This window comes from Cuculus canorus, chromosome 2 (genome assembly GCF_017976375.1).
Source record: "Cuculus canorus isolate bCucCan1 chromosome 2, bCucCan1.pri, whole genome shotgun sequence".
Lineage (NCBI taxonomy): Eukaryota > Metazoa > Chordata > Aves > Cuculiformes > Cuculidae > Cuculus > Cuculus canorus.
In genome coordinates this window covers 6,152,369-6,171,220 of record NC_071402.1, presented here as the reverse complement: position 1 = coordinate 6,171,220, position 18,852 = coordinate 6,152,369, and the positions used below count along the sequence as shown (strand labels likewise).

The window sequence follows — 18,852 nt, the reverse complement described above, 5'->3', positions numbered from 1 at the left end:
TGTTTCTGCAATTACGTCTTTGCTTCAGCAGTTTTAACTTATTTGAGTTAAAGCAGCTGTGGTAAGGTAATTTGAATTTTTTGTAATAAATGCCATAGTTTTGATCAGTTGGAACTAATGGCACATTAAACTATATTCTGGGTTTTCCACTTTTCTATTTGTTTATTGTTACAGAAGAGAAATTTTATCAAACATAAACCAAATTTAGATTACCAAAATAACTAAGAATTGCTTCTTCCCCTCTGACATTTAGACAAATGGCACATTTTGATTCCCTGCAAAAACTGCTAATGTGCAGAACTACATACTTTTTTCATTTTAAATTAGAGGATTTGCTACTAACATGCCATATGCTGTCTGATATGTTTAACAGAATGTTACACTTCTAATTGCATACCAATCAAGGGCTCATATTTTCCAACAATTAGCAGGGTAAAGTATAAATTTCCTAGTGTCGTTGGTGTTTTCAGGCATCCAACAGAACCTACAATATTTTAATCTACGTATCTTCAAAATCACAAACATTCATTTGGCCTCAGTAAGAGACCTTCACACACAGGAGAAAAGAGACTGAAAAGGAGAGAATGGGGAGGGAGGACAATGAAAAATACATTTCTATTGACAGCACCATCCTTTTAACTTCTCAGGATTTCCCATAAAAGTTCTAAGCTATTTGAACACAGAAACAGGGTACAGATCTCAGGTGGGGGTTTATGGGATGGGATGGGCCTTGGGGTTTTGGAGTAATCAATGTGTATCAATTTATAAAACATTTAGACATGACGCTTTGGGACATGGTTTAGTAGGCATAGTGGTGTTGTTCTGACAGTTGGACTGGATGATCTTAGAGGCCTTTCCCAATCTTAAAGATTCTATGATCTTCCATAATGAGGTTTCTCTGCTAACAGGAGTTTAAAGGAAGAAATATGCAGCTATTTCTGACATCTTAAGGATGTTATAGAATGAGCTTATCTGAATATTAGAAAATCACCCAGTTTTATAGGTAAGCCAAGAAACTAAATATTCTATATTCTTGCCAATTATAGCTAGTTTGAAGGGGGTATGGGATCAGGAAATAGCCCTACAGGTAAATCTCTGTAACTGCCACTTTGTTAAGCACTGGAAGGTATTCAATAATCCTCATCTTCACCATGCAGCTTTAGAAAGTTTCAAAGATATTTCATGCTGACATTAGCTTGCTTTTTATTTATATCTATTAACTTACTTGCTGATATTCAAATATCACTAACAAGAAATGAATCTTCCCATGATATCATTTATTATTTATGATGGAGCAGCAGTGAGCTTCTTAATGAATAGCAAGATGACACGGATTCATTTTAATCCTTGTTTCAAAATAGAAAAAATCTCCAGTGACTTTTCACCTAGACATTATTGCATCTGAGTAAAATTTTCCTAAGCAAAATATTTACTCGTGTTTATTTCAGTGCTAACAAACTTTAATAAATTCATTTTCCCATCAGAATATGAGGCAATGACAATTAAAAACTGTCTAACCGCTGCATATAATGATAGCTTTAATTTGCTATTAATTGTCAGATATCATGTACTCAAATTTAATTTTTAGTGAAATGCTCAGGGCAATTCCACTTTAGCACTGAAAATATCTGAACCTGCACTTACATCTCTTAGGGCTACAAAGATGACCAGAGAGCTGGAGCACCTCCCATATGAGGACAGGCTGAGAGAGTTGGGGTTGTTCAGCCCGGAGAAGAGAAGGCTCCAAGAAGACCTTCCAGTACTTGAAAGGGGCCTACAAAAAAGCTGGGGATGGACTTTTTACAAAGGCATGTAGTGACAGGACAAGGGAGGGTGGCTTTGAATTGGAATGGGGAAGATTTAGACTAGACATTAGGAGAAAATTCTTCACAAGTAGGGTGGTGAGGCACTGGCACAGGTCGCCCAGGGAAGTTGTAGTTGCCCCAATTCTGGAAGTGTTCAAGGCAAGGCTGGATGGTGCCTTCACCAGCCTGGTCTGGTGGGAGGTGTCCCTGCCCATGCAGCGGGGGTTGGAACTGAATGATCTTTAAGGTCCCTTACAACTCAAACCATTCTAAGATGATTCGAAGATCTATTGTTTCTTCAGTGTTACCTCAGAGCTCAGAAAAGCCCTTCCTACAACCTCCTCTCTGGGTTTTAGCACATCAGGAAAAGCATAGGAATCATCACTGCAGTCTTGCAGTTTAAAGCTTCTTGCCAAAGGTAGTTCAAAGACTTTCTTACTGCAAGTCCGTGTATTAATAATGCTATCCAACATTACTACCCAATGATCTACAAAAGACTGGCATACTGGGAATATGCACGTTGTTAGCATGAACTCTGCGAAAAACAAAAATAACCGAACAATTAAGGGTCACATTTGGAATCTATACGACTGAGAAATGTCCACTATCCATACAGAATACGTCGAGTTTCTAATTAGAAGAGTAAACTCAAATATGAAATAACTGAAGGCATAGACAACCTGCTTCAAAAATCCAATGAAACAACATTTTAGTCAGTATCTACAGACAACAAAATCTGAATAAAATTTAGTTCCTGTCCTAAAGGAAATCTCCGTTCTTCTGCAATGCTTTGGATCCTTCATCTAGTGGAATATGCCTCTGCCCATGGCAGAGGGATTGGAACTAGATGAGCTTTAAGGTCCCTTCCAACCCAAAGCATTCTATGATTTTACAATTCTATGACCTTCAAATTTAGTCACGTAACAATTTTCTGCTGTATTCATACCATCAAATTACCTAACTTAATTTGACTAAAGATTTGATGATCATTATGGCATGCTGTATGGTAAAAGAACAGCTCGACAGACTGAAACTCCAGCTGAAAGACAGAGGTAAACATTATCTGTGGTATTTTATGTAAACCAGGTAACACGACTGGATTATTACCAAATCGCCAGCACCACTGCAATACAAAAGAAACTTTGAAAGAGAACAAGAACGACTAAGAATGATGCTATATAGTATGTCAGAGTTGTTCTTACTCTCACACAATATATTGCCTAAGAAACAATTTATTACAAGAACAGAAGGCAACCTGTGAAGGTTAGCTCCGCATGATGATTAAGTAGTTGGATTTGTTCAGTCTCAAAAAAAAACAGAAGAATGTCATTGTCTGCCATTGTGCCTTTTGAAGAACAGCTTCCAGATTATCATCGCCAACCTCTATTACAAGCTGCCTTCCCTATCAGGCATATATCGCTACATGTCACAGTCCTGGTTTGCCTCTGTTCATTTTCACTTGACTGAATTATGCACAGCCTTCTGAGTGGTCCTCCTGTACCAAAACTATATACTGTGATGGCTAAAAAGCCCAAACAACTTCTCAAGAGCAAACAATCCCATATTGTCTCATTTTCATTACCTGTTCTGTGTCATTCTAGCATGTTGTTTACCTTTGTGAAGTATCTACTGCTCTTGCAGAGAAGTTTGAGTATTACTGGCTCCAAGGAACTGCGTGGACTGCATTACAACCTGCCCAAAAGGCAATACTTGAAAAGTGACCTTGGTCAGCTGCCAGGTGCCAACCCAGCTGCTTGCTCATTCTTCCCTCCACAACACGACAGAGGAATTAAAAAGGGTAAAAAAGCCTAAGGGTCAAGATAAAGACAAGGAGACTGCTTACCAGTCACTGTCACAGGCGAAACAGGCTGACTTGGGGAAAATGAAACTTTTTGACAATTGAAACAGATTTAGATGGTAATTAGGTCAAAATTTAAAACCCCTTCTTGTCCTCGTCCCTTTCCCATTTCCAGCTTCATCACCTCACTCCCAAACAACCATTCTCCCTGCAAAGGGCACAGGAGATGGGATGAGGATTGGGGTCTATCCATCCCAGACCCTTTTGCCAATCCTCCCTCCTCACATCTCCCCCTGCTCCAGCAGAAGCACCTCCCTCACAAAGGCAACAGCCATACATTTTTATTTCCAAGATTTTGTGTCTGCGGCAGGCAAAAAATGTAATTAATGTGTAATGAAAACTAACTTAAACTTGAAATTCATCTGTATATCTGGGTTTCCTAACAGCTGTTGAATTTCCAGCTAGCAACACCAACAGACACTACAAGAAACACAACTTAGATTCTACATTCATAAGAACAATACAAGTCACCTTGATAGACAAATGTCACTTTGTCACTCAGAATACAAGCCTAGATAACAGGGAAAAAAGCTGTTATATATCTGACCATTTAGCAATCGAGCTGCAGGCATGAATTCAGTTCTTAGTAGACAGCTACCCGGGAGCAGGGTTCACAGCCACAAATGGATGGTTTTCTCAGCATCAGGGCAAATGACAGCAGGAAGGAGCCCTTCCTCCAGAAAATATCTTCAATAGCAACATCAACAGCACAGGCAGGGGAATGTCACAGACCTGCAGAATACAACATCATTCCAGCTGTTTGGAGAAATCACTCCCAAACTCATCCGGAGTTTCTTTTGCTAAGAAAGACTTTAGGTTGTGAAAAGAGCTAATAACACAGGAATTTCTCAACGGACAAACTGTACTCCATTTGAAATCTTATAGATGGTTCTTCACAATATTACATTAATCTTGGATAGAAATAAGACCTGATGCTATTTTACTACACTTTTGGTCATGGTGTTGCGTATCCGAAACTCAAAATTTAATCAAAATTAACTTCTGCAAGTTTTGACGGTTTAATTATTTTGTATTTACTCAGAGTGATTACATTAGTCTCCAACTTAAAGATTCAAGGTCCTGCTATGCTAGAGAGACAGCAACAACTTGCTCACCACTGTGTTGTAGCCAAGCACCAACAAAATTGAAATTCATCTTAATACATAAACTTTGAAACAAGCCAGAAGGTTTAATAAGCTGGATTTACTTCATCCTTCCCAGGTTCGAACTACGTTTACGTGAGACACAGTGTTGGTTTCAATAGCCTACATCATGTTCTTTGACATACTAAGTATCTGCTATACTTTCAGTGATTATTAAAGGACAGTAGATAGTCTTGAAAACGAAAGCACAAAATTACTTTATTAAGGTACAGATCATTAAGGATCCATATCAGGAATCACAGAATCACAAGGTTGGAAAGGACCCACTGGATCATCGAGTCCAACCATTCCTAACACTCCCTAAACCATGTCTCTCAGCACTTCATCCACCCGTTCCTTAAACACCTCCAGGGAAGGCGACTCGACCACCTCCCTGGGCAGCCTGTTCCAGTACCCAATGACTCTTACTGTGAAGAATTTTTTTCTGATATCCAACCTGAACCTCCCCTGACGGAGCTTCAGGCCATTCCCTCTTGTCCTGTCCGGCCATTCCCTCTTGTCCTGTCCTGATGCTACTGAATGATGCTACTGAATGATGCTACTGAAGGAGAAGATCAGCTTTGTGACCACCTGAGGAACTTGAACATATATAAGTCTATGGGACCTGACAAGATCCACCCTAGAGCCCTGAGGGAACTGGCTGATGTGGTGGTCAAGCCACTTTATGATATTTAAAAAGTCATGGCAGTCGAAAGTCCTTGGTAACTGGAAGGACAAGAACATCATGCCCGTTTTTAAAGAGGGCAGAAAAAATGACCCTGGGAACTACCGACCTGTCAGCCTCACCTCTGTGCCTGGGAAGATCATGATGGGGGTGTTGATTGATAAGAAGATCAACATGAGCTGGCAATGCGCACTTGCAGCCCAGAAGGCCAACATTACCCTGGCCAGCAGGTCAAGGGAGACAGTTCTCACTCTCTACTCTGCTCTTGTGAGTTCCCACCTGGAGTATTGTGTCCAGTTCTGGAATCCCCAACATAAGAAGGGTATGGAACCATTGAAATGGGTCCAGAAGAGGGCTATGAAGATGATGAGAGGGCTGGAGAACTTCTCAGGGCAGGCTGAGAGAGTTCGGGTTGTTCATCCTGGAAAAGAGAACGCTTCCGGCGGGGGGGAGCCTTGTTCTTGAAGGGGGTGTACACGAAAGCTGGGCAGGGACTTTTTACAAGGGCATGGAGTGATAGGATGAGGGGAAATAGCTTTAAATTGGAAGGTGGAAGATTTAGTGGGAAGATTTGGACTACACATTAGGAAGAAATACTTCATGATGAGGTTGGCGAGGCACTGGCACAAGTTGTTCAGAGAAGCTGTGGATGTCCCCTCCCTGCAAGTGTTCAAAGTCAGTTTGGATGGGGCCTTGGGCAGCCTGGTCTAGTGGGAGGTGTCCCTGTCCATGGCACCAACCCCACCTATTTTGTGATTCTATGATCTATTCTTGTCATCCAGATCTAAGAAAACAAAACCAAACTTTACAACAGATGCAGAGGGAAGCTACTGATACATTTGCAAGGTGGGCAATAAAAAACCTATCTAGAGATGGAGCTATCAAGGACACCAAGAGAGAGTCCAAAGTGCTGCCTTGAAATGCGCTAAAGAAAGAGCAAGAGTTAAAAAAAAACGCAAACATCAGAGACCGAGAAAAGCTATTTAAACTAAAGAACAATATTGACATGAGAACAAAAGGGCTGAATATGAGTCACAAATAAATTTAATGCTGAAATTCCTATTCACAGCAAGGTTCTCATATGGAGCTCAGTAAGCTAACAAAAGGCTTTCCAAACAAAATTACATTGAGACACCTTCTGTAATCTACTTCTGAATTAAATAACATTGAGATGTGTACTTCATGTTATGAGATTAATGTAAACAATATGCGGACATTACAAATCACTATCTATTAAGCACCCATAAACAGAAATAATTTCCTTCAAAGACAGCCTAATTGTTTAATAAAAACAGTTCATAAATAACAAACAGTGAGCACGCTGCTGATTAATACCTTCATTAGGAACAGATGTTCAGAAACTCACTGGCTGCTCCAGCAAGTTGCAAAAAATTATAGTCGCTAGGAAACCAGAAGAGGTCATTTCGCCTCTTTAACAGGCAAAGTTCAGGATGTTCACTCCAACTGACAGCTGTTTACTGATCTTATTTTCATCCAAATCTCAAAACTTGGATTATGTTTCTCACTTATTTTTCATTTTCTTTGTTTCACTACCACTTTTTGGCTATTTCATTACTGCATGCTTTCTTTCTGGAAGTGAATAACACATGGGATAAACTCTGATAGTACAGCAAGAGGTGATGCTGTTATTGGGAATTAAATGCCATGAAGAAGACGATACTAAGGACAGCATGGACACCTGTTCCCATGCAGTCATCTCCCATTTTGGTTGGTTTATAACTGAGCTTAAAATTCTGGGCAGAATGAAGGACCGACAAATCTATCTCATTTCAAACAAAGGCTCTGAATCCAAGTAGCCCCGCGTATAGGTGTAAAGTCATGTTTTACCCAGTCTACCAGGCTGAGCTATGAGTAAGGCAAAGCCCAAGCCAAGAAGCCGTGCCAGATCTGAGCTGCTGATCTCTCCACAAAGCAATGCTCCAGCTGGAGTCTGGAGTTTGTGTGCAGCATAAAACCAACTCTGAGACATCATGTCCCACTAAAACAAATTTACTAAATGCTCCCACAGCTGGGAGCACTGTTGGAAGACTTCCAACCAGAACCATTTGAGGCTGGTGGTACCAGTTTCTGCTCTGAAGTTTCTGATTTATGGTCTCCCACACTTTTAATACCAGGGTTTTTCCTTTAGCTTGAGCAACCCAACCCCATCATTCACTCAGATAACTGACAGTTGACTGTTTATCAAAGCACAGAAATGTAATTATCCTTTAACACTTCTTTAATTATTGAGGATTGCTGCTGCTGCCTCTTTTTCTTTCCTGAAGTTTTCGCATGAGGCAACCAATTATTTCTCTGTGTAATTCCAGACACTGCTGAGACACTTTACCCTTTCTATATACTACTAACATTTTTAATTAAGAGCCTTCCTTATTTCATCTCTCCTGTCTGTCCTTGATGAAAAAGTTCTCTAACAGCTCTGTATGTGTCCGATATTATTGAGCCACAACTTTATATGATACTACACAAAATGAAATGAGTGACAAAAAACAACTCAAGCATTATTTGATGAAAGCCGTTTTGTACTACGCCATCGTACAGGACACATTTGCTTAGCTTCTCTTGTATATCCTAAGAAGCAAAACAATAGCCTTTCCCCTCTGTAACTTTACCTATAGATACATTAGGAAATCAGAAATGTTATACAAGTGAGCCTGAATTTCTGCTTTATAGGAAACAGAGACTCAAATAAGAAGTTTAACTTAACTACTGAGCGTATAGTATCAATAAGCACACATAATCACACATTATAAGCACACATAAGCACACATAATCTCAGGAAAGATTTTCTATTTGACTGGCTTCCTTTGTAAAACTGAATCAATAATTGATTCAATTACTTAAATCAATTAATGAATCAAATAAATCAAATGAAATTAACTTCTTTCTGGCTTAAAACTGTATAACTTTTCCTCTCAAAAATATTTTGTGATTGCTTAATACCCAAGTTTGGAATACAAAACAAAACCAAAAGTTCTGACACTGTTTTACTGAACATACAATAGGAAGAAATAGGATAAGAAAAATCACTAAACAGAGAAAAATAAGATGGCAAAAGAAATTTCTTATGCTAAGAAACAGATAATTAGCTGCCAATTTAGAGAGACAGAGGGACTATAAAGCAGGAAAGGAGACAGTGGGAAAGACAGAAGACTTCAGTCAAAGCTTGTATTTCCTCATACAAATCTGTGTGTTCTGGTCTGTGCTTGTTCTGTTGAGGTTTTGACAGCTGGAAGCTATTAATTTCAGTATTACAAGGCTTACTGAGGTGGATTAATGTTCTTTGCAGTCGTTAATTCACTTCTGCTTCCTTGACAAAATAAAGAACTACTTCAGAAGGAACACTGAAAATTAAACCATCTTCACTCCCCTCAAAACATCCGCTTGCCGGAGAACTTCTACTGACAATGGGTCACCCCCGCCTTAACCTATGAGTCAAAACACAAAGATGTGGGGACAACATGTTCAAACACTTGGAATATTTTGCTTTTAGTAAAATACAAAAATGAAAGGAAAACTTTCCATTTAATTTGATTAAGTACAAAGGTTAAACTACAACAGAGTACATCTACACAGATACCAAGAAGACGTGATGCTCCAGTCAGAAGAAATACTTTATTATTAAAAAATAGTCTGATCCAAAGTATAATGTAGTCAGTGAAAAGACTCCTTTCACGTACAACATGGCATTCTGTTCCAAGCATAGGCATTATTTTTTAAAGTGAAATAAAACAAAAGCTGAAAAATGTCAGAAGCCAGATAGGAGTAGCTTAGCGTATGCATTCTGGAATAAGGTCTCCCTTCTTGCTCACAGCCCGAAACCAATTACAAGTTGAACCTGTCCTACATAGGCTATTCAGAATATTCCTCCACTACAATTAGCATATTTTCCATTTCTCATTCACTACACACTTAACTGTACAATTCATTTAATTGCTGGGCAATTAAAATCCTGCCTGATCAAAGCGTCTTTCTTGCATCTCTTGTTAATACATACATCTTCTGATCTTTTTTCCTTTTTTCTTTTTTTTTTTAATCCACAAGCTGAATCATATTTTTCTAAATTTTTATTCAAACGGTATCTTCTGTGTCCATCACAGTCACATAAATCTATTTCTCTGCAGCAATACTTTTCAGCAAGTGCTTTACGAGACAGCTTTTTTTGCCTTTTCAATCTTCCTCCTTACAATTATCTTCATAGCTCTTTTTGAAAATGTAACCCATTTTCATAGTTATTTCGATAGCTTTTCATTTAATCTATTATTCAATTTACTTCTAACAATATCTAGAAAATTAAGTACCTTCAATAACTGTGTAACAATTTATCATCATTATGGTGTTCCTCAATCACCACTTATGGCTCAACTGAAATATCGTAAGCAGTATTCCTATAAAGAAGTAAACCATGCAGAGCTTTCTTTTTTTACTTCAAAAATACAATGGTTCTGTAAATGAGATATTGAAAATAAAAGTCACTTGCTCACTCAAATCACCATGTATTAGGCATATGCATCTGCAAGCTGGAATTAGTTAATTTTCCTGCTACCTCAATGTCATGTTTCTTTTTCTCCCATTTGTATCCATTAAACACTATTATTTGGTACCTTCTGCTATAACATTGCACTGAAAACCTTAGTGACAGAAACACAGAATGGTTTGGGTTGGAAGGGACCTTAAAGATCATCCAGTTCCAACATCCCTGCCATGGGCACGGACCCCTTCCACTGGATCAAATTGCTCAAAGCCCCATCCAGCCTGGCCTTGAACACCTCCAGGGATGGGGCCTCCATGACATCTCTGGGCAACCTGTGCCAGTGCCTCACCACCTTCACAGTGTCTAATCTAAATCTACCCTCTTTCAGCTTAATGATCTTTAAAGAATCTAGACTACAGTTACTAACAGAGAGTTTCTATTCACTATGCTCTTATGCCAAACGTTGCCCTTCTTCAGCAATTTTTTTGCCCTTCTTGAGACTCAGCTGTTTGATAGATTCCTAGAAATCGGTCAACTCTTGATTCTGTTAAATTGAAGAAATGTGTCTCAGAGATACTGACACTGAAAGCAAGCAAGACTGTATTAGTGGTCTAAGTAATGAACAAAGAACTCACCGGCCAGATTTACTCAACTTTTGAGAACCAATCTAACTTTATTCGGTGCAGTATCTCCAGAGCGCAACCCCCACAACAAGTCTTTGTTCCTTGATCACCTCCAAAACTTTACTATTTCTCATTCTGGTTTGATTTGAGCTCTTCCATAAGTAGTTTCCCATGGGAGGTTTCATTACAGACTGGGACAAATAACACACACACCAGTAGCTCAGAGTAACACTTAATCAAATCCTTTCAGTCACTACAGACTGATGAACTTCTAGCAGATTTCTGTGTTCCTACTTTTTGAACAGATAACCTTCTTTACTGGACATTTCATTTACTTTCTGGTAATTTGTTTTTTTGAGATTATCAAGAGATTATAACAAATACAGAGAGAGACTTTTGACCAAGACTTGTAGTGACATGGCAAGGGGCAACAGCTTTAAACTGAAAGAAAGTAGGTTTAGATTGGGCATAAGACACCAGACATAAGGATGTAACTCTTTACAAAGAAAGTGGTGAGAGACTGGAATAGGTTGCCCAGAAAAGCTGTGGATGCCCTCTCATTGATAGCATTCAAGGTCAGGTTGGATAGGGCTTTTGGCAACCTAACGTCCTACATGCCCCTGCCCATGGCAGGGGTTTAGACTAGATCTTTGAAGTTCTCACCCAATCCAAACCATTGCATGATTCTGTGTAGCAGCCTGATCTCTTTTTTGGAGTGATGGTGGTGCTTATCTTTAAGTAATCAGCATATCTCAGTCTATTCCTCCTCTTCATATCTGTTTTTCTTTCTTTTAAGCAAAAATCACTAATGATTCACATTGGTGAAAATGGTCGTAGACCAATACTTAGACAACTCCATTAATATTTAGGACTCCATTTTCCATCCCACCTCTTCTCACTGCTTTGTTAGAAATGCTGGGCCTGCAGCTTCAGCCACCAGTTCTTCCAGAAATTTGATATGAACTAACCTGTGGTGCTTCACCTAACCTGTCACAAGCTCTGTCTTTACATAAGAGCTTTTCTTAACTTACTTTCCCTTTAAGATGCTCTCCTTATTCTTAGCATCTTTATCTTTTCTTTGAAATCACTACGGGTCCAGTTATGCCTGAAAGCCTTTCTCTACGAGCTTTTCCTCTCAGTTTAGAGCAACTGAGGTTTTTGGTAAGAATTAGAAATAACAGCTGATTCAAAATACATCACACGATAGCATGTTTTGACATGCAAGAACATTATTCATGTGCCAGATGCCCTAGTTTTATCAAGTCAAGGCATTTTTTCAATGTACTACCCCAGTCCTTTAACACTTCCCAGTAGCTAAAGCATGTTGCTTGTTTGACATTGCCAAAATATTCTCCAAAACAGCCCGCACACAAGCTGTTAAGATATCAAAGTGTTCCCACCTCTCTTGCATCTTAAAAATAAAAATAAAAAACCTGAACATTTTTCTAAATGGATAAGAAAGGTTTGTTACCTAGTAAAACCCACTTACCACCAGATTGTTTCTCGATTTCTGTCTTCTATGAATCAGACTGTGATTCTGTATCTTAAAGACAGCTTACTCTTGAGATTTTCTGGCTAACACTCTTGTTTTCATCTTTCTTATGATGGTAATGGCCAGATTACTGTAATTCTTAAATAGAAACAAATTAAATAATATTTTATCTTGATGAATGAACATGAAAACATTCATAATTTTTTGAAGGGCCAGCCTTCATAGAACCTGATGATTGCTTCGTAATTTCCACGCTTACATCTATATAATCTACAGATTCCTGTGGAGGGTCTATGGGGGGGTGTTTAATTAAAAAGAAAGTAAAAGAAAGTAAAACTACTTCCTTACAATCCCCTATTAAAACTAGTCTTTGAGCAGACATCCAAGACAGCCTTGTAATTTTAAATATGGGGGAACAGCAATATTGTAGGACTGCTCCAACTAAAGCAAAACTGTTAACAATGATCATGTCTGCAGAGATCTGGCTCTTTCCAACTAGGTCTTTGGGGACAACAGGCTGTCGGGGTGTCAAGACAGCATCCAACATGCAGGCTTAGACATGTATCATTGCCTCATCTACTCAATGACAAATACTTTAAAATACTTTCCTCTGTATTCAGGATGCAGTCACTTGACACCGCTGCAATCCCCAAGAGTTAATCACATAAACTGCAGAAAGAAAGATTTAACTATAGTCTAAGGTCAGACTATGCAAAATGACTATTGGAAAATGCAAAATGAAATGGGTGAGTAGTTTCAGTAATTAATTTTAAGATCCATGAAACAGATAAGCTGTTAAAGCTGATTCTGATTTGGTCCTCTCTAAAATACACAATGGATTATTAAGATAATTTATATTAAAGTAATGTTTCCATAAAATGTTTTGTGCGACTTAACTAGACAACTTCCAAACAAGCTGTCATGAACCACATGCTCATAATACACTTGAAAATCTATCTCTCCTATTGATTCCAACTACTTGTGAGGGACAATTCAGATTTGATTTTTTTAATTTTCTCTAAGTACAACATGATGCAGGTAGACTCACAAATTATTGCAAACACAATAAAATGTGCAGCTTATTCTACCCATAAATAGGACTTCTGTTACTAATGCTCACTTTTCTTAATTATGATCTCAACAACATTTAGCTGTAGCACTGTTGGTTTCCTCTTTAGTCATATACTAGAAAATGACATGCACTGCATTGTGAAAAGGTCACAGAATCATAGAATCATTAAGGTTGGAAAAGACCTCTAAGATCATCAAGTCAAACACCACTGTGCCTACTAAATAAGGTATCCACGTTTAATTTAAGCATTCTAAACTGTCTTGAGATTCAGATTTATTATGAAGGAAGAAGTGAAGAATGAATGAAATGAGTAAATGAAATAAAAGAATGAATGAAAGCTAAAACCTATTTCTAGATTTTCCCACAGTGGAGCTTGATAAGAGTACATTTCTTAGAATATTACCGCAAATATCTTTAGATTTCACATATAATCATTGATTTTCAGTTATTCAGATAGTTCCTACAGAGAAAGAGAAGTATTTTCCCTGATATATTAAAACAGCTAGCACTTTTGGGTGTCTAGAATTCAAAATTCCTAAATCAGATTTCTCTAATCATTAATCTTCACCTTTACTCACATGAGGATTGTCAGGAAAAGGTGACTTCACCATGTGGTTGCAGGCAGTGAAGGAAGCCAAGTTTATTTTGGTTTATGTAGGAGAATTTAAAATAAGTTTCTGCTGTGAAATTTGTGTAAAGCATGCAAAGGGTTGGGAAGCTCTCACTTAAGAGGTGCTTCTCATTTAAATGAAGGAATATTCCAAGTCCAGCCTATTCCACGTTCAATCAATAGTCTATTTCAAGTTCAATAACAACATTTTGTGCATTGCATTTGTACCTATGATAATTTTGCTAAGAGATGCAGAGAGTACCATCAAACTGATAAGTGTTCAGTCGCAGAATTTTGCTTGCTTGTGAAACTCAGCAATATAAATCAAAATAAAAGATTGAAAAAATATACTGCACAGCCAGCAACTACAAATGCCTCCATTTGATCATTTTCAAATCTCAGCATGGAACTTGCATGACATATGCCTTTGAAAAGCCTTGGTTCTCCTCAATAAAATTTGCAGGCTATGTTTCCTTGATTTGATGGTATTAATATATTCACCTTAAAACCACATCTATTCCTACATTTGGTTTGTTGCCCAGCAGTAAAAAGAAAATATGTCATAAATTTCAGAGAACATTGAACTTGGTGGTGTTGAGCAAGATTATGTTTTTCAATTACGTGTGATTTACTAACCTTCCTAATAGACAACTTCATTTTACAAAGATGTTCTAAATCTTAAAATCAATTTTAACAACATATTAAGAACTCTCAGTCTAGCCTTTGACATATTTTGTTTTTTATGATTCTTCATGTTGTAAATACTGTTCCCTTCCCCAGTCATTTAATTTTATGAAATCACAACCAATGTGTTCTCCAAAAGCCACTTCTTCTCCTCTGTCTTGACAACCTTTAGAGATGACTTCTTACACTGAGACCAAAACTTCAATGCTACAATCTTTTAATTCTACCCTCTGCCTTGCATTTACTAAAAAAGGACAGGATTGTCAAATTTACATGAAAAACTATTTCAGTATGCCCCTATAATTTTAGAAATAAATTAATATGAAATGAATATGCTAAATTTAAAAGGTATTTAAAGTCCAGCTTTTCTAAATTTGAACAAGAGCCATTTTTTTAATAAAAACCATGTTAAATATTCATTCATGTTTCACTGTGAGCACTTATAATAAAGTAAACCCTTCAGTGTAACCATCAATATAGCAAAAGCCTTGAAGAGAATCTATTTTATTGCTCAACATGAAAGCAAAACTTTCAGCCACTTCACGTAAACATTACATTACAATGGTGGCTAGTAGTAAAAGGCTGACATTAAAACATAAGTAATCCTTACCATACAAAAAAGGAAAGCTTGAAGCAAAGCAAGGTTGTGATTACAAATAATGTGATTAAGAGAAAGAAAACATCTGGCTGACACTACAGTTACGGTATCTTTAAAGTACCTATTTTCAACGACATCAAAATACGGGATGAGAAAACAAAAACTGTAGACTATTTCCTTATTATATATATATAAGGTTGTCTTTTAGTAGAAAAGTTAACACGCAAAGAACTCTTAAGGTAGCTTGTACACATTTATCTCGTTACTAGTACTCGGTACAGACCACTACCTCTGAAACAATCTTACTCCTACAAAATAGCTAAGGTCAATCACGTCAAAATATCAAGAAAAAAAACACAGGGAAAACAGAACTTGCATTACATCTTAGACAATTTGAAATACATAACACTTTTCCAAGAGTTGAACAGGAAATATATACTGGCGCTGAAAGACAATTTAAACTCTGAAAGACAGGATGTCGCATTTAATACGTGTACATGCAAGCAAACACACACTCGAATGGTCAGATATTCCAGCAAGTCCTTATTATTCCCATCTACCAAATGGAAGAAAACAATCTTTTAGTTTTTCCTCTAGCCCACGTATTAATAAAACCAAAATTAGCCTGTATTGCCACGGTACAGTTTCTGGAGGGACTGCAGTATCTTGCCTCATGATGGCTGCAGGTAGGGCTACCTGGCTACAACACTGTGCAATCAACTAGCAAAGACTTAACTGCTGAGTATGTGAAGTTATGGATAATTAAAAGGAAACAAAAATTTCTTCCTTGTTTTAAATTTTCTTTTTTTTTTTTTCTTTTCTGTTCAAGTAAAATCAGGCATTTCATCAAAATGTCTTTTTTCAATAATCTCCACAGTGAGCCACAGCTTCTACACAGACATATTTTTTGTGTTATGCAAAGCAGATAATACACACAATCGTTAATGTTAGATTGAGAAAACAGTAGACATAATGATAGACTTCTCCAACAGACCACAATTTCCTGCCACTAGAACTTTCAAAAACGACACATCGTATATAAGTTGTGGCAAACCAAGCATTTGAAATCCCACAGCATCTCCCTTTCCCCTCTTTATCTAATGCAGGAGATTACGATGCACACCAGAAAATCATCAAGAGATTCTGCTTCAAATGATTTTGCAGCTATGAGGCAGAGAATAGCACTGAGTTTTGTCTCATGCTCATATGTGTTCATACATTCTGAAAACTAAATTAACCAGTATTCTTTAACTGAATTAAGCAACAACCTGAGAAATTACCCACTCCAAAGGCAATCTGATTTCATGGTAAATCAGTGCTATGTTTATGTTTTTCAGCTAGTGTGTCAAAGTACCTATGAATATCACCATTAGGCAGGAATACCCAACAGACTGAAAGCCTCTTTTACTAAGAAAATAGTGGAATTTGGCATCAAAATAAAATTTTGATGAAAATTTTTTGAAAGAAAGAATACCAAGGAAACAGAAAAAGAAAGAACCTGTGGTTTTCATTCTTAAGGTAATATCTCATGCAAAAGTGCCAAGGAAAACATCCCAGGCTACAAACCTGTTGAAGGTCAATGCCACTCTTCAGACCTCAGATGACTCTAGAGCAACCTGCATGAGCTCAAAACATGGATCTGACAGAAGCCACATGTTTCATTAATAAGGACCAGGGCAATCATAGCCTAAACTAATCATACAAGTAAATGTTACCAAATCCTTGAATCCTCTGACGAGCAGAGGCCACAGAAGCTTGACTTCGGAGGCAGATGATTATGGTGAAAGCTCAACATGTTTATAACAAAAAATTTTAAACCACCACCGCTTTTGATCTCATCTATAAATGAAGTGCCTACAAGTTTTAACATATGAGTTGAGGATGGTCTATGTGCTTAAAAAAGAACAAACAAGCATTGAAAAGAGTATGCAAATACTAGAATTTGGAGGTTAATGCAGACAACGGTGATGGATTCTTGTTCTCTCTAGGTCATCAAATTAATTAAAATAAGGAGTATGGAGTTAAATTAGTTTTAAAAGCAATAGCTTTGAGAACAATTTTCTAATGAACTGTGGACTTCTTTTGAATCTTGTGACTGACATAGAAGTGTTGGAGATAAAAAATAACCAAGTTCCAAAGCCTCTGAACAAGCCTTGTTAAGAACCTCAGACAGAAGTCACATTATTATGATCCTTAGAATTTAAATTAATTCAATATTTCATTGCTGGAACATCATTCTAAATGCAAAATTAAGACAAACTGTTCTTCCCCACTACACAGAGCAGTAACTTTTTCTGTAGGTAATGTAAATGATCATGATAAGAAATATTCCACAAAGCATATTACAATTCCATATGAAAATACTTTAGAGAAGTTACTTTAAAAGCACATACTGTCAGGCAAAGGGAAAATTTAAGGAGCAGCCAGTTCTCATACAACACAACTTGGATTGCAAATTACAGGAAAAAGTGCATTTTCAGGCTTCATACTTACTATCACTGAAGAGTGATACTTAAAATAAAATAGACATCAATTTTACTTTGATCTTCAGCTAAGTAAAATTTCTAAAGGAAAGTAAAATCCCTAGCAAATTCTCCTGTATCACAGACTATCAGTAAATGCAAACATTATCACACTCATGCTACTAAAAATTAAACGGCAGTATATCCTTTAAAAAGATCATCAATATGTTTTGACAGCACTCACCCCACTGCAGAGGAGCCAACTGTAGATGCTCCAGGACCAGCTGATTAAGAACACCTTCCACACTTGCTTCCCCTTCACGCTTCAAGGAAGGGTAAATTGGAATTAAGGAAAATTTTGTTTCAGCAAGAAAAAGAGCATGTAATACATACAACTTTTATTATTGCAAATCAAAACTGCAAGCTATAGATACATCAGAGGTCAATGTTACATATTTGGTTTATTAACCCATGAATGGGATAACAATAATAATTAAAGCAGTTGGTATCTTCAGCATATAACAAGTTAATTCCATTGAGGAGTGTTAAATACCAAAATGCAATGGTAAAAAGTATCTGAACCATAATAAAACACAATGGAGGGAAAAGTCTGGAAGCTGTAAAAATGCAAAACCTGTAACTATGTGGTGTACATATTGGTGGACAAATTAAGAGCAACCTGAAAACAAAAGGGATAAATTTTAATAGGGTAATATAAACCAGAAGAAATCTGGGCTAGGATAGCTTTGAATCCTGACTCAGTGACAGTTCTGTAGAGGTACGGGGATGTTAGACAATGCAGTGACAGTGCCCTTACTGAGGGCAAACATCACACCAGGCACATAACTTGCAAGCCTCCCTTTCTTCTCACTCACATATGAGTTCAGTAATAAGCTCAGACTGCAACAAGTGAAAATTAGGGAATTGTTCTTACTCTAGCTTGTTGGGAAAAGCAGAATCTCTGGTTTTGAAGGGCTTCCAAACAGGTTACACAAATGCTGAAGTCCAACACCACCCTGCCTACTAAACCATTTCACGAAGTGCCATGTCTACACATTTTTTGAACACCTCTAGGGACTCCACCATATCCCTGGATGAAGCACATGCAAATGTCAGCACCATCTTGTATTTGGCCAAAGCTGCATTCAGTGGCTTTGGTATGATTTTGTACCATAAGAAGCCCCTATCCCATCTAGGCTGACACCCAGAAGTGGAGGTGAAACAATCATGGCTCCTTCACAGCCATACAGTCCAAAAGTACTAGAACTATCTTTCTCAAAAATACGTTAAAAAAATTAGAAGATTATATGAGATTTTCTAAACGGCTCC

At 37.5% G+C, this 18,852-nt stretch overlaps 1 protein-coding gene across 3 annotated transcripts in view; it reads right to left on the bottom strand.

Annotated features, from left to right (window-relative positions):
* TRAPPC9 (trafficking protein particle complex subunit 9) overlaps positions 1–18,852 on the bottom strand; it is a 536,040-nt gene that overhangs the window by 252,152 nt on the left and 265,036 nt on the right. For all 3 annotated transcript variants that reach the window (XM_054059308.1, XM_054059310.1, XM_054059309.1), the window contains one exon: positions 17,768–17,858. In XM_054059308.1, the coding sequence (XP_053915283.1) occupies positions 17,768–17,858 (91 nt within the window). The remainder of the gene's footprint in view (positions 1–17,767; positions 17,859–18,852) is intronic.